The sequence below is a fragment of the Anabrus simplex genome, chromosome 1 (genome assembly GCF_040414725.1).
Source record: "Anabrus simplex isolate iqAnaSimp1 chromosome 1, ASM4041472v1, whole genome shotgun sequence".
NCBI classification, from domain to species: Eukaryota; Metazoa; Arthropoda; class Insecta; order Orthoptera; family Tettigoniidae; genus Anabrus; species Anabrus simplex.
This window is the reverse complement of record NC_090265.1, coordinates 1083816490-1083834098: the sequence shown is the minus strand read 5'-3', so window position 1 is coordinate 1083834098 and position 17609 is coordinate 1083816490. Positions and strand designations below refer to the sequence as shown.

The 17609-nt window shown below is 43.3% G+C and overlaps 1 protein-coding gene across 1 annotated transcript in view; it reads left to right on the top strand.

The window, feature by feature from the left end:
* LOC136876273 (cytochrome P450 4g15) overlaps window positions 1–17609 on the top strand; it is a 175511-nt gene that overhangs the window by 120326 nt on the left and 37576 nt on the right. The window contains exon 6 of the mRNA XM_067150086.2: window positions 14819–14945. Within this exon, the coding sequence (XP_067006187.2) occupies window positions 14819–14945 (127 nt within the window). The remainder of the gene's footprint in view (window positions 1–14818; window positions 14946–17609) is intronic.

Sequence of the window (17609 nt, the reverse complement as noted above, 5' to 3'; positions counted from 1 at the left end):
TCCAAGAAATGACGTATTGTCAGCAAAATGTAGTAAAATTTCTGATTCAGATAACGATGAACATACCATATATTCAGCATATAACTGATCTACGTCACCCACAAAAAGAAAAAAGAAAAATGAGTCCCTACAAGTCTCGTTTCTATGTCATTGAAAGGCTACGAGTATCTACAATATAATATAATATAATACAATATAATAGCGACCGCTGCTCAGCTCGAAGGCCTGCAGATTACGAGGTGTCGTGTGGTCAGCACGACGAATCTTCTCGGCCGTTATTCTTGGCTTCCTAGACCGGGGCCGCTACCTCACCGTCAGATAGCTCCTCAATTCTAATCATGTAGGCTGAGTGGACCTCGAACCAGCCCTCAGATCCAGGTAAAAATCCCTGACCTGGCCGGGAATCGAACCCGGGGCCTCCGGGTAAGAGGCAGGCACGCTACCCCTACACCACGGGGCCGGCTATCTACAATGTGTTAAATCTAAATATATATTGATGAGTTTTAAAATGCCAGAACACGGAAAACAGTCTTTATATTGAAAAGTAGGATACGGTAATTAAATCAGAAAAATGATTTAAGGTATCTGAACTTGACCAAAAAGTAATGCAAATTGAAATAATGGTACAAATGATCATTTAGGAGCGTTATTACTGTTAGAACAAACTGAATCTTACGGGAAGAAAAAGTGAAATACGGAGAAACTACGCTAAAAATGTTGCGTCCTCTGGCACAGGAAAGCACCTGCCGGCTACAGATTGGAGATCCGTGTACTGCCTAACTGTACCACATCAGAAGATGCTGAAAATTATGTAGGATTTTCTAATGGCGAAACGGGCATAAGATCGCTCTCCAAACAGCGGCTTCAATACGAATGTCGCAATATCAGATGTGGGGCCGATGACCTTTGATGTTAGGCCCCTTTAAACAACAAGCATCATCATCATCAACATCAGATGTGTGGAGGAAAAGGTAGGATAGCTGATAATTTATAAGACTGGGATTAAAAAGTTATTTATTACTGCAATCTCAATCAGTTTATCGCCCGAGGCAGAATTAGAGAAAACGGGAAGAAGTGACAAACTCGCTAATAGACTTCTCTGCTTCTTTCGTGAATTATTTCGTTTAAGCAAAGTGTAAGAAATACGTTGTAGAAAGTAAGTCATACAACTCCTCTTGGTCTATTTATTTATCTCACATCTGTCTGGTGTCTTCTGAATTTGCTAGTTTTAATTAATTTTTATAGGTTTTCGTACTGGAACGTGTTGCAATGAGCGGGCGAGACAGCTCAGTAAAGAGAACTCTAGCGGCGCTTGTCAGAAGTATCTCGAGACCGAGTCTAGTGTGCTGTATTTCCCGGCCTTATGTATCTCGTAAGCAACGGCTATACTCAGCATCAAACCTCAAGCGTTTTGAGCAACAGCCAATAGCCACTCGAATAGCGAGCTGCGTTGTCATGCCAGGTGCTCGGGCTATATACGCGATACAAGTATGGAGGGATGGAACGCAGTGCCTATTCGGATGGATGGATGGATGGATGGATGGATGGATGGATGGATGGATGGATGGATGGATGGATGGATGTATCGGCGTTTGGCCTCATGCAGGTCTTTCTGTTTGACGTCTATGGACGACATGCACGTCTGAGTGTGTGGTGGTGGTGGTGGTGGTGGTGGTGGTGGTGGTGGTGCTAATGAGGTGGGGAAAGGGTGAAACCCGTGTCGACAAGTAGTCTACTCAAGGCTTAACGTTCCCATCCGACAGAAGAATCGCCGTTAACAGCGTCATATGCCTTCAGTCCCGATGAACAATGCGGAGATATTTGGAAATGAACCTAGGTTTTTGCCACGCAGTTTAATATTATTAGCCATTGTATACCAAAACCTCTTCTACGCTGCCGGCCAACATTCTGATAGTGATACTTTCTACAATGGGACTCGAACCATCTAAACACAGTGTCAGTCCGTAGAGATACGATGCTTTAACGGGCGTGCCCACCAGTTGGGCTACTGCCTTAGGATGTCTTGAAGACAAACATAATACGTCTAAGACGATATGCAGTGGTGTACGTTCAACTGGTTTGAATAATCTATGTAAAGCCGTGAACTTTTCTTGAAATGTGATATAATTACGATGAGAGTTTTAATATTAATATTTTTTTTGCTAGGGGCTTTACGTCGCACCGACACAGATAGGTCTTATGGCGACGATGGGATAGGAAAGGCCTAGGAGTTGGAAGGAAGTGGCCGTTGCCTTAATTAAGGTACAGCCCCAGCATTTGCCTGGTGTGAAAATGGGAAACCACGGAAAACCATCTTCAGGGCTGCCGATAGTGGGATTCGAACCTACTATCTCCCGGATGCAAGCTCACAGCCGCGCGCCTCTACGCGCACGGCCAACTCGCCCGGTAATATTAATATTAATATTGCAAAACCATTTTAAACACCTGAGGTAAGAATTACCCTAACTTTGCTATACATAACGATATTCTATATTTTTTCCGGAATTTAAATGAAGCCATCTTTCATTTTCATTTCTTTCTTAATCTGTTTACCCTCCAGGGTTCGTTTTTCCCTCGAACTCAGCAAGGGATCCCACCTGTACCGCCTCAAGGGCAGTGTCCTGAAACTTCAGACTCTGGGTCGGGGGACACAACTGGGGAGAATGACCAGTACCTCGCCCAGGCGGCCTCACCTGCTTTGCTGAACAGGAGCCTTGTCGGGGGGATGGGAAGATTTGAAGGGATAGACAAGGAGAGGGAGGAAAGCGGCCATGGCCTTAAGTTAGGTACCAACTCGGCATTTGCCTGGATGAGAAGTGGGAAACCACGGAAAACCACTTCCAGGATGGTTGAGGTGGGAATCGAACCCACCTCTACTCAGTTGACCTCCAGAGGCTGAGTGGACTCAGTTCCAGCCCTCGTACTACTTTTCAAATTCAAATTTCGTGGCAGAGCCGGGAATCGAACCCGGATCTCCGGGGGTGGCAGCTAATCACACTAACCACTACACCACAGAGGCGGACCATTTTCATTTCATCTTGTTATAATATACAGGTAATACATGCCTAAACGTATTTCCCTTTAAAGCAGTAATCACATTATAATTGAAACTCCAAGTAACAATATGCAATGTGAATGGTCATATATTGTTTTAAATAGGGCAAACCTTGCCAATTTAACCCAGCGAAACTACCTGTCAAGTTTCACTTTTTGATCATTTGACATATACGTGACGCTGTAGATTTATTTACACCACGCGCTTTAGCTCTGAAATTTGGCTCTCGAAGAAATAAAGTTTCGCTCTGTATTCTTCATTGGATTATGTTTTAATTTCTTTTTTTTTTTTTTTTTACACACGAAAATTTGTTTTGGAAGTGCCTACATAATATCACTTTCCCTCTCTCACCCGTGGTACCAGTGCTTGTATTTTGTTTTCTTAGCGACATATTCCACTGAAGCTCAACTTGTAGGATTCCAGCAAGATATAGCAGATATCTCGGATTCAGGAGGTCAAATGGACTGTATCGCGATTGACCTGTTTAAAGCATTTGATAGGGTGGATCATGGGAGACTACTGGCAAAAATGAGTGCTATTGAACTAGACAAAAGAATGACTGAATGGGTTGCTATATTTCTAGGAAATAGATCTCAGAGAATTAGAGTAGGCGAAGCTTTATCTGACCCTGTAATAATTAAGAGGGAAATTCCTCAAGGCAGTATTATTGGACCTTTACGTTTCCTTATATATATCAATGATATATGTAAAGAAGTGGAATCAGAGAAAAGGCTGTTTGCAGATGATGTTATTTTGTACAGAGTAATAAATAAGTTACAAAATTGTGAGCGGCTGCAGGGTGACCTCGATAGTGTTGTGAGATGGACGGTGGGCAATGGTATGATAATAAACGGGGTTAAAAGTCAGGTTGTGAGTTTCACAAATAGGAAAAGTCCTCTGAGTTTTAATTACTGCGTTGATGGAGTGAATTTGGGGATCATTGTAAGTATCTAGGTGTTAATATAAGGAAATATCTTCATTGGGGTAATCACATAAATGGGATTGTAAACAAAGGGTACAGATCTCTGCATATGGTTATGAGGGTGTTTAGGTGTTGTAGTAAGGATGTAAAGGAGAGGGCATATAAGTCTCTGGTAAGGCCTCAACTAGAGGATGGTTCCAGTGTATGGGACCCTCACCAGGATTACCTGATTCAAGAACTGGAAAAAAATCCAAAGAAATGCAGCCCGATTTGTTCTGGGTGATTTCTGACAAAAGAGTAGCGTTACAAAAATGTTGCGAAGTTTGGGCTGGGAAGAAATGGGAGAAAGAAGACGAGCTGCTCGACTAAGTGGTATGTTCCGAGCTGTCAGCGAAGAGATAGCGTGGAATGACATTAGTAGGCGTATAAGTCTGAGTGGCGTTTATAAAAGTAGGAAAGATCACAATATGAAGGTAAAGTTGGAGTTCAAGAGGACAAACTGGGGCAAATATTCATTTATAGGAAGGGGAGTTAGGAATTGGAATAACTTACCAAGGGGGATGTTCAATAAATTTCCATTTTCTTTGAAGCCATTTAGGAAAAGGCTGGGAAAACAAGAGATAGGGAATCTGCCACCTTGGCGACTGCTTTAAAGGCAGATCAGGATTGATTGATTGATTGATTGGTTGGTTGATTGATTGATTGGTTGATTGATTGATTGATTGATTGATTGATTGATTGATTGATTGATTGATTGATGTTTATCAAACACATTAATACCAAAACACTAAAACGCACAATACTTCAAGAACATTGTTATTTCCACAAACAGCAAAACTGCAGTCTCTCCTTATACGGATGAAGAAATAGGTTGAACTGAAGGACCGATTTTCCGATACCATAAAGGGACTTGCCTGATTGTTGCATTTGAAGATAGGAAGAATATAATTGAGTAACACTCGTCGTTTATGATCTCCTGCTAGTATCTAGAGTAACCGCCCTCCATAGCACAGAGAGCGGCTAGAAGTACCGGCAGTTACTCATGTTGTCTGCAGTGCGTCCCATGGTGCGTGACGTAGAAGACAGACGGCGAACACGACGATCAACATGGTCCGATAGATGTTCAATTGGATTGAGATATAGGCTGTTTGGGAGCCAGGGAAGAACTTGTAAGTCCTAATCATGGCTTTCCAGGGACGTGCGGACACTTTTAGCCATGTGGTGAGGCGTATTATCGTGCTGGAAGATTCTATCCTCCCGAGGAAAGACAACCATCATGTACGGATGGACGTGATCGCCGAGAATGGATTCATAACCAGATCGATGAATAGTGCCTTCCATACGGATGATGGGACGAAGAGAATACCACGAGAACATACCCCAGACCATAACACTGTCCCCACCGTCTTGTGTTCTTCTATCAATGGTTGCAGGATATTGGTTCTCCGACGTTTCTCACTGGACACGCTGACGTCCATCCGTTCTATGCAGTTGAATACGTGACTCGCCAGAGAAGGCTATCCGTCGCCAGTCAGCAACGGTCCAGTCGCCATACTGTCGACCAAATTCCAGTCGTTTTCGTCGTTACACTTGCGTTAGCATGGGTGAAGTCACCCTACTATGGAGCCCCATTCGCAGAAGGATTCGCAGTAACGTTGTGAAGAAACATGTGTGGATGTTCCCTGGTTCATTTGGACGGTGATCTGTTAGCCTTTACACACCGTCGTAGTCGACGTTCACCTCGGACCTCAATGGCGCATGGAGCTCCGCTGTTTCCACGCGACGATTATTCCCAGTGATGTCATTCGTCCACTCACGATACATCTTTACCACAAAGGCACGTGAACAGTTCACAAACATCACTGTTTCCGAAATGCTGTCCTCCTTGGTCCGAAAGCCGATAATAGTCCCATTTTGCAACTCGGTTAAATCACTTCCCTTACCCATGTACAGCCAGCCTGTCGGTCGAATTGTATACTCTCTTCACCAGAACACGTCGCAGATAGCACATCTAGCAGGTGGTCATAATAATATTATTTGATTGTGTAAATCTCATTATACTGACTGACAAAACGTAACGCATGTGTCTTGTGGACTTTTAATCTTCATGTCCAGTTATCTCTTACTATCAAACGGGAAAAAGTCAGGAACTACGGTACTGAAAATCGAAATACAGGGATCTCACCAGAATAACCGTAGCTACCCATTAATCTTGTTATGTTACTAATATATTTAGACGCGGATGATGTTCATAATTACAATTTGCTGCGAGGCTCACTTCTTCTAACGAGGCAACACAGCGGATTTCTGATTTGTGAATGCTGGGCGGACGAAACGCTCGAGGTCTGACATCCACCATAGTAATCCATTCATTATGCACCCATTTTATGTGGTGAATGATGTGAAATCATGGATATTTGGGTCAGTTGGTGGATACGTATAACTGAGCTTGGCAGAATTCTGGCTCAATGAGGCAACTACCGCACTTCACATTTTTCTAGTATGGCTCATCAGTTAAGTCTGAGATTTCTATGGCAGTTGGTGGAGAATCTCTTGGGGATCCAACTAGCGTTCAGAATGAAGATTCGACATACATACAAAGACAAAGACAAAGACAAAGTTACCTCCGTACAGGCCATGAAGGTCCTTTGAGGAGTGGAAGGCTTCCACCATTGTTAACCGCGGCACGTGATGGGGTAGAGTGGTTAGCTCTACGCCCGGCCGCCTTTGCCCCCAGGTATTAACCTGGTACTCATTTTTGGTGTAGGCTGAGTGAACCTCAGGGCCATATGCACCTCCGGAAGTGGAAATCTCGTTTCTGAATTTTTTGACTTCCTGACGGGGATTCGAACCCACGTCCCTCCGGGCGAACCGAGCACGCCTTTTACCGCCTCGGCCAGGCAGCCCATACATACATACATACATACATACATACATACATACATACATACATACATACATACATACATACATACATACTGTATATTCCTCTCTCAATACACACAATTGTTGATGACTTGTGGAAAAGACCTGAAGTCTTTGTGCCCCTTCTTTTTCCAATCGTTTATAGTGGTGCCGTGAGTAGGTGGCATGGGCAATATGGACCAGCGTCGTGTCGTGTTTTAGTGGCAGTAGTGGTGATAGAGGAAGTACAACTAGGCGGCAGTTCTCTCTTAACACTAATTAGGAAAAGAAAGAAGTCCAATTTTTCGAAGTACAAAGGTCCTGGCAAAAAGAAAAGGAAGAGATATAAAGGGCTTGAACATGAAATACACCCTAGGCCTCGCAAATCTAATACTTTTGAGATTCTGGAGAAAACAAAAGTTGACCAAGGAAGGTCGGATAGGGAAGATGAAAGTGAGGAGCCTAGTCCAACTAGGTGGAAGCAACGTCAGACACAGCTAGGGCCTCAGGTTTGCCGAACCGCGTTCCCAAGTTTAGTGTCGTGTTTTGTGTTGGCGCAGATTACTACTGTGTCATAGAATGTAAGGGCTCCGGGCAGTGCATAAATGCAGACTTCATTGTGGAGGAGCGGGCTGACAGTCTCATGGATGTGTGGACGCACGGCAGTGGTTCCCAGGCCCAGTGATAGTAATCTGGAGAGCATTACCGACGTAGCGATTGGTTTATGACATTCTGGATCTCCATGAGTACCCCTTCGCCGGTCCCGCGGTGTAGAGGTAGCGTGCCAGCCTCTTACCTGGAGGCCCCGGGAACGATTCCCGGCCAGGTCAGGGATTTTTACCTGGTTCTGATGGCTGGTTCGAGGTCGACTCAGCCTACGAGAGTATAGTTGAAGAGCTATCTGACGGTGAGATGGCGGCCCCGATCTAGGAAGCCAAAAATAACGGCCCAGAGGATTAGTCGTGCTGACCACACCACACCTCATAATCTGCAGGCTTTCGAGTTGAGTAACGGTCGCTTGGTAGGTCATGACCCTACGGGGCTGTTGCACCATGGTTTTTTAATTTTTTTACGAATACCCCTTCGACTGCTTGAGTGTCGCCAGTTTTCCCCGGCCTGGTACGTCTCTCCAGTTCACCCATTGAGAATGTTTGTAACTAGCTTCACCTCTCGTCAAATATAATGAATCACAGTCTACAATGGCTGCAGTTATGGCAGGATCTTGTAAAAGAGCGATAAGCTTTCTGTATGACTCCCATATTGTCACCTAACTCCACGTTAAAGATGATATGAAATGAAATGTCGTATGGCTTTTAGCGCCGGGATATCCCAGGACGGGTTCGGCTTGCCAGGTGCAGGTCTTTCTATTTGACGCCCGTAGGCTACCTGCGCGTTGTGATGAGGATGAAATGATGATGAAGACAACACATACACCCAGCCCCCGTGCCGTTGGAATTAACCAATTAAGGTTAAAATCCCCGACCCGGTCGGGAATCGAACCCGGGACCCTGTGAACCGAAGGCCAGTACGCTGACCGTTCACCCAAGGAGTCGGACAAAGATGATATAACATCGTGTAACAACAACATCTTTGATCTCAACTTTCATCCCAATAAAATAATCAGCTCGTTGAATATGTACCAGTGGTGGCCGGTGCACTGTTAGGTCGGGGGTGGGAGGACGACACAGTACTTTTTCACACACTTCTTTCTTGACAACTTTAACAGAAAAGGGAAGAGTGAATTGAGATCTTAAGGATGCCCTTATCAGCTGTTTTTGCCATTTGGATATACAGTGATGATTACATTTAAATGATACCATCTGATGTGAAAATTACCTATATACGGAATTCGTCGAGCTTTGTTTGCCGAACTAGATTAACTGGAGGTAAATAAGTCCCCTGGAAAAGTAATGTTCGAATGTGATAAGCGGGCAACACACAGGTGTACAGACAAGAAAGAAGGCCGTGTACAAAAATGCGCGCTTTGTTCATTGTTACTCCCATCAATCGAACTTGATTATCGAGCGCTGTGCAACCCAACAAGCAAGTGAAAGGTTTCTAAAATAGCAATAAAAGAAGGATTTTGCACGTTTTTCTGCAAATCTTCCAAACGGACAGCCGTAGTAGATGAGATCGTTCAGAAACGAGTCCCGAAAATTTCCGCAACTACATGGAATTTTAGGGCAGGATGCGTAAGAACTATTTTCGTTTCCAAAAATGAACTGACTAAAGGTTTTGGATTACTGTATTGGTTATTCTGATTGTCTCAGAGAAATCTCGTCGAAAGAGCGCGGATTAGATTGCGTCTAAAAGCTCATTCTGTATAGTTTTAGAAAGTCCCAGAAAAACACGACTGTTAAGTTGTTTGCAGTGAGCCCCTTTAAAGAAGAGTCTAGCTCGACCATTAAATTACCCAGACCACGAAAAAGTTCAGGTTTTTCGGATGGATTGGTTTCATTGTGTCCTCGCAGTGCGAACTCAGATTTTCCACAAAACTTAATGCATTCAATCAGTATACTGAGTATGTAACGGTTTTTCAATACGTCCTCATTGAACTGTTTAATTTTAAACCTGTACGCACCATCTAACTGGCACATGATGTCTACCTTATCAAGCATCGCGAACCGAATAGTGTTTTTTTATATGCTTTTCACTAGATTTATGTTTTGTAAACTCATTGAAGAGTTTTAGGTCCGTATCACGAGAATTCATAGCCAAATCCGTGTAAGATGTGCGATTTACCTTCGCAAGGATTCTGAACCTGTGAACGGGTTTCGTAGGTCCTAGCTTTTTCAGTTCTAATGTACTGTCAAAAGAAAGACGTCCGCTCTTGAAAATAGCATCCACAGAATACATTTTTAAAAGTAGGAATAATTAATCAACCTAAGATGCAAGAATTGTTAAAATAAGTATGAAAATTAAAAAAGGAAAGGCATTTAAGATGTTAGCACTGTGAGCACAACTCACCAGTTTCAACTCTAGAGCACAGCATTATTATTATTATTATTATTATTATTATTATTATTATTATTATTATTATTATTATTATTATCATTATCATAAACACAGATAAAATATCGTGAGGATATCACTATCACCACAAGCGGTTCCAAATCACAATCGCACCGCTAAATTAACACACACTACTTTCAAAGCTTAATAGCGTACAGAATAATCTCCACTAAGTACGAACATAAACGAGGATTACAAACAAATAGTAAAACGATGGACCAGTATCACCGCACTCATTCAAATCTTCCTCGCTCACTGCTGCCAACCCTCACGAAACGCGGTATGTAAGCCAGAGGCCCGTGTTACTTCACCTTTGCAATTTGATTCTACATTCCTGGTCTCAGATGTTACATTTCATTATCATTCATTATTATTTTTCGTGTTCAAATATAATTAAAAATAGGGCAAACAAGGTCATGACTCATTATTTAATGTCATTATATGCAGCCATGGCTGGTGTATGCTCGTAGAGGGCTTTATGAAGATGCCTTTAATCCTACGGATCTTTCTTTCTTAATCTGCTTACCCTTCAGGGTTGGTTTCTCCCTTGGACTCAGCGAGGGATCCCGCCTCTACCGCCTCAAGAGCAGTGTCCTGGAGCGTGAGACATTGGGTCGGGATACAACTGGGGAGAATGACCAGTATCTAGCCCAGGCGGCCTCACCTGCTATGCTGAACAGGGGCCTTGGTGGGGGATGGGAAGGTTGGAAAGGATAGGCAAGGAAGAGGGAAGGAAGCGGCCGTGGCCTGAAGTTAGGTTCCATCCCGGCATTTGCCTGGAGAAGAAGTGGGAAAGCACTTCCAGGATGGCTGAGGTGGGAATCGAACCCACCTCTACTTAGTTGACCTCCCGAGGCTGAGTGGACCCCGTTCCAGCCCTCGTACCACTTTTCAAATTTCGTGGCAGGGACGGGAATCTAACCCGGGCCTCCGGGGGTGGCAGCTAATCACACTAACCACTACACCACAGAGGCGGACTACTACGGATATGCCGTGCTAAAAGACTCTTTCTGCACCCTTCGAACCTCCGAAACCGTCCACATGCGTACTTCCCCGTTACATCTCTCTCCCCTCAACCACACTATATTCCGCTACGTCCTGGGAGGAAGCTCGAGAGTCCGTGCCTTACCTCAAACCCAGTATCCAGTATTCGGGAGATAGTACGTTCGAACCCCACTGTCGGCAGCCCTGAAAATGGTTTTCCGTGGTTTCCCATTTTCACACCAGGCAAATGCTGGGGCTGTACCTTAATTAAGGCCACTGCCGCTTCCTTCCCACTCCTAGCCCTTCCCTATCCCACCGTCGCCAAAAGACCTATCTGAGTCGGTGCGACGTAAAGCAACTAGCAAGCTTACCTCCAACATGAAAACATTTACCAGCGAACTACGCGCTACCGAGTTCGATAGCTGCAGTCGCTTAATTGCGGCCAATATCCAATATTGGGGAGGTAGTGGGTTCGAACCGCACTGTCGGCAGCCCTGAAGATGGTTTTCCGTGGTTTCCCATTTTCACACCAAGCAAATGCTGGGCTGTGCCTTAATCAAGGCCACGGCCGCTTCATTCCCATTCCTAGCCCTTTCCTATCCCATCGTCGCCATAAGACCTATCCGTGTCAATGCGACATAAAGCAGCTTGCAAAAAAAAAAAAAAAAAAAAAAAGAAAGAAAACTCTGCGCACTAAAAGTCACACCTAAGTTTGATATTGCCTAACAGTCTTCTTTATTGATGAGAATTTACAGTTTTACTATAAAATGCAATTATCTTAGCGTTATTCGAGTCCAGTTTTTTACTTCAAATATCGAGAGAAAATACAAAATCCTTTTGGTTCTCTCGGGAGGACACCGTCCGAGAATCCTTACGGGCCGGCCGCTACTGGTATGTACAGAACAGTCAGAAAACATCGAAACGTTGTATGTAACTAAAATGTACTTCACAAAATAAACGTTTCATTCTTTTTCGCGTTACTGGTTTCTCATAAATACGTACTCTGTTTTAGTGCCTAGAGAGGCTGTTTACCCTGTATCTAGTAGATGTATATCAGTCGGCTGCAAAAAGGATATTGCAATGAGTTCGAAATATCAACGGTGTGTACATAATGAGTACTTACTTTCATTCCCTTTTATGTACCACAATAGTAAACACTATTTCACATCCCAAGTCTAGAAGTGTTAATTACTGTGTTGTTGGGTTGAAAGTTCCTTATGGGAATGATTGTAAGTACCTAGGTGTTAATATAAGGAAAGATCTTCATTGGGGTAATCACATAAATGGGATTGTAAATAAAGGGTACAGATCTCGGCACATGGTTGTGAGGATGTTTAGGGGTTGTAGTAAGGATGTAAAGGAGAGGGCATATAAGTCTCTGGTAAGACCCCAACTACAGTATGGTTTCAGTGTATGGGACCCTCACCAGGATCACTTGATTCCAGAACTGGAAAAAATCCAAAGAAAAGCAGTTCGATTTGTTGTGGGTGATTTCCGACAAAAGAGAAGCGTTACAAATATGTTGCAAAGTTTGGCTGGAAAGAGTTGGGAGAAAGGAGACGAGCTGCTCGACTAAGCGGTATGTTCCGAGCCGTCAGTGGAGAGATGGCGTGGAATGATATTAGTAGACGAATAAGTTTGAGTTGTGTCTTTAAAAGTAGGAAAGATCACAATATGAAGATAAAGTTGGAATTCAAGAGGACAAATTGGAGCAAATATTCGTTTATAGGAAGGGGAGTTAGGGATTGAATAACTTACCAAGGGAGATGTTCAATAAATTTCCAATTCCTCTGCAATCATTTAAGAAAGGGCTAGGAATACAACAGATAGGGAAATTGCCACCTGGGTGACTGCCCTAAATTTAGATCAGTAGTGATTGATTGATTGATTGATTGATTGATTGATTGATTGATTGATTGATTGATTGATTGATTGATTGATTGAAGTGTTCGTCATTCTAATTCGCCGTTAGTTTTTAAAACTTCTTATATCAAGTTGGTGCTCAAGCTGATTTATTCGCTGACAATAGCTTGTTCAATAAACACATGAGGACAGATGTTGCTAAATTTTAATGATTATTGAATTACTTTTTGCTGGAATGCTGGGTGTTCACAAGTTTTTATTATTTTTCTAACTTGTTTAGTAATTTTCTACGGTTAATCTGTAGCATCTAGGCCTATTATTATTATGTTTTTCTTGTAGTTTAAGTTTTCAGTTGTGTTCTTCTTCTTCATATTATTATTATTTCGTTTTGATGTAATATTTTAAACTTTATATGTCAACAAGAAACACAATTGGGCTTCTGTGTACCTTTATATTGTCAAATAAATAAATAAATAAATAAATAAATAAATAAATAAATAAATAAATAAATAAATAAATAAATAAATAAATAAATAAATAAAGAACTTACACAGAACGACATAATTCAACCTGTACAGGACATAATTTTGCAGGCAGGCTTATATGAAGTTGTTGCTAGCGGTTTAATGTCCCACTAACTTAGATAGGTTTTTGGCAACAATGGGGAAGGAAAAGGCTAAGACCGGGAAGTAAGCGGCCGTCTCCTTAATTAAAGTGCAGCCCTACAATTTGCCTATCTATTTAAAAATGAGAAACCACGGAAAACCATATTTAGGTTTGCCGTTGATGGAGTTCGAACCCACCAACTCCCGAAAGCAACCGTACAGCTACACAGCCCGTACCGCATAGTCAACTCATTTGTAGATGAGTACCGAGGATTAGAATGTGGTATCACTCAAGGTAATAACTTCCTCATAGTAGAGAAGAAAGAAGAGGAAAATAAGGTTTTATTTTTAAGATATGATAGTAATTGTACACGTTTCTGACGTAAACACGCGTATAGATTTTGAAACATACTTCGGTTGGTGAGGGTTACAAAAACATGAAAGTTTAGTGTACCTGGTAACAAGATTCTTACCTCGATATGACGTCGCTGGATGATTTCATAGTGCTGCCATGTTGAGGTGCTGTGCCGCGCGGCTAACAATTAGTATATCTCGGTACTTCGGCGTGGTAGCAAGTCGTGTGAGGTGTTGTTTGATTATTCTTAGTGAGTTCTACAAATATACGGACGGCAAAAAAGATATCATGTAGAAAACATTTGAGAAAAGTTTGATAGGAAAAAGTGCGAAAAATTTCTGTTTTCCGTAAAATGTCACGGCATACTGACAATAAATGGCTTCAGAATTATTGAGAACGCATTTGCGAGATAGAGTGGTTTGACAGAATTACAAAATGTCCAAAAACAGCCATGTCACTTTCAATAAGCTTTTCGGGAGCGTCTCAAAGTGAAGTCGGCCGAAAGTCTTGAGGCGAGTTCCGCTACCAAGCTCGATAGCTGCAGTCGCTTAAGTGCGGCCAGTATCCAGTAATCGGGAGATAGTGGGTTCGAACCCACTGTCGGCAGCCCTGAAGATGGTTTTCCGTGGTTTCCCATTTTCACACCAGGAAAATGCCGGGGCTGTACCTTAATTAAGGCCAAGGCCGCTTCCTTCCCACTCCTAGGCCTTTCCTATCCCATCGTCGCCATAAGACCTATCTGTGTCGGTGTGACGTAAAGCCAATAGTGGAAAGCGGAAGTGAATTCCGCGCTTCCGCTACACCCACTGTCCCAGGGGTGGAAAATGACCTTGAAAATTTGTTTAGTATTAAGAAATTAAAAGTCAACAACTTAATTTTGAACCCATACTGACTAGGCACTTTGTTTTGAACATATTTACCACGCGGTACGTATTTTACGTCAAAATGTGCGGCCCTGACCACGACACAACACCGATTTTTTTCAGGAAATGTAAAATAAATCATAGACTTGTAGCCCTCTCCAAATGCCGTGTAAATCTCTAAAATCTGTAAAAATAATTCGATCGATCTCTATATGCTGTACTGTACCAAACTGTATATTATTTTGTACTCTGTAGGATGTGCGATATTCTCCACTTGAGGCATACGAAGTTATGGCTGCGACCGAACCTGCTCTTCAAGATGTCTGGGCTCAGCAAGGTACAGGGGAAGTTGCTAGAAGTCATCCATGGACTCACTCGGAAGGTGAGTTACATTACTATGTCCACTCCTTCAATCTCACCTACAGTGTGTGTTCTCTTTTTAACGCTGTGTGAAAGTTGACATATTTAATACTGTGTTCTTTTTAAACACTGTGTGAAAGTTGACATGTTAAAAGTTAATCTATACTAATATTATAAAGAATGAAAGTTTGTAAGCTTACTTGTATATGCAGGGTAACATTGGGAACCACTCAATCGATTTCAGAAATTATTACACCATTAGAAAGCTTATTTTTTCAGGTTATTATAGGTTGTATGAAACTGTATGTAGAATATTCAGCCGGAGGACTGGTTTGATCCTGAACAGCTCCGGCAACAGCAGTCATAGATGGCATAAGCGTCACTCAAGAGGCATACTAGGGAAATGAGCAGCGATGTTGATTCCCGTTGCTTTCTCCACCGAGCCAGATGGTGTTATTTCATATCAGTTAGCCAAGTCCACTGAAATGCTCGCACAAACTGACCCTATGGATGACATTTTCACACCATTCATAATAGGGACTGGCGGCATAAAGAATCGCATTACTAGTATCACTCATACCTCAGTAATTGACATTATTGTCAAAGCCAAGTTGAGACCGAGACAAGTCAATGAAAATTTGTTCTAGCCCATACGAGAACACATCGTCCACTGTAAATACTAGGTCTTGCCAGCAAAACAGTATACAGTGTGATTCAGGAGCCCCTTCCAATATCGTTTGCTGCAGCCCAACTAACGTGTACATGGTTATAGGGGTGCTATTCCCTGCATACGTACTGTATGGTTCTAACGTTCAGTGAGCACATTTTGCACAAGATTCTGAACCCTAGCGAAATGTTATATCATCCGTTCGCAAAACATGACGCCTTGAAATCGTGTAGCAACGTCCTTTTATCATGTAAGTATGTTAATGTATCTTGCCTTGTGACCGGGTGTAACGAAGAGGGGAATCAATGCATAAAAGTATGTATCAGTGCAGTAATTAACGTCTTAAACACCGAACCGGATGGCGTACGTACTCTGCTCTCGTCGTACTACCGGCAGTTTCCAGCAGTGTAGCGTAGCGGATGTGGTTAGGCGTTCGCCTAGCAATCGACGGAATGTGCCAGCAGCGGTTCGAATCCTGCATCGTTCAAATATTCCTGCATTGGTATGATGTTTGAATACGTAAACACAGGCCCACGTCTGCCACATTCAAACAGTAGAATGACGCTGTTATTCATCTTATGCCTTGCGCATACTCCGCTGGTTAGTCTGAATGTACTGTAATCTCTGCTGTCATTCGGCATGTTTTCCATGGAGGAATACGTTGACATGCTCCTCATTAACGGGGAAGCAAGAAAAACGGCTTGCGAGGCACTACGTCTGTACCAGGAACGGTATCCCGACAGGCAACACTCTGCTGCTGCGACATTCCGCCGTGTTGAAAGACGCCTAAGGACAACAGGCGTGATTTCCAACCAGCCACAAGTCCGCGATAGGTCCGTTACATCGGGCGAAACAGAAGAGGCCGTTCGGAGGCAGCTCGTAATAATCTACACATCAGTACAAGGGCGATAGCAAGACAGGTGAACACCAGCTAGCCGTCCGTTTGGCGAATACTGCATGAACAGAAATTTTACCCATACCATCTTGAGCTACACCAAGATATCCATGGGCGGGATTTCGAAGCTCGAATGGAGTTCTGTCGGTGGCTATTAGGCAGGCTGGACAATGATGCAGCATTCGTATCGAACATCTTGTTCTCGGACGAATCGCGCTTCCACAATAACGGGAACGTCAATCGCCACAACATGCACTACTGGAGTCCGGACAATTCCCTGGGTGCGACAGGCGGCCCATCAAGTACGATGGGAGTGAATGTTTGGTGTGGTATCTTGGGGGACCACCTGGCTGGACCTTATTTCTTTGAGGGCCATTGGACGGGCCCACGCTACCTGTACTTTCTGCGTCAGGAACTCCCACTGCTGCCGGAGGATGTGCCCTTGCATGATCGTTTGACGATGTGGTTGCAACAGGATGGAGTTCCAACACATTCGACTTGGCCCGTTCGTAACCATCTGAACGAGGAATTGCCAGGGAAATGGATTGGACAAGGAGGTCTTGGTTTTTGGCCCGCCAGATTACCGGATTTAACGCCGTTAGACGTCTTCTTGTGGGGACATTTGAAGAACGTCGTTTACACTCAAGCGCCGAAAAACTCCGACCAGTTCCGACAACTCATCACGGACGCCTGCCGAGCAATTATACCTGGAATGCTTCAGCGTGAAAGACGATCTATTGGACACCGAGCCCGAATGTGCATAAACCAAAACGGTCGTCACATCGAACATTTGCAGCGATAAAACATTGTCAGGGCAGTTGTGTCCTTATTATTTCCGATCTGTATGTGTCCGGCCGTTCTTTGGGCCACAAACATATTCATTCACGCACAATATGCATGAAAGCGGGCATTGAACTTACATTGTGTGCGGTACATATTAAACAAACATTTCAAAAATGTGTAATATTCGCCCCGGACTCGCACCTCCCACCTGACATGAAAGCCCGCTCCGCCACGCCTTTACTAACTACACTACGGTTCCGTACGGCTCACTGGGCAGCTTATAGCAAGTATTAGGTTTACTGCGGTCACAATATCAATTTAGTGTGTCACCGGCGTGTCAG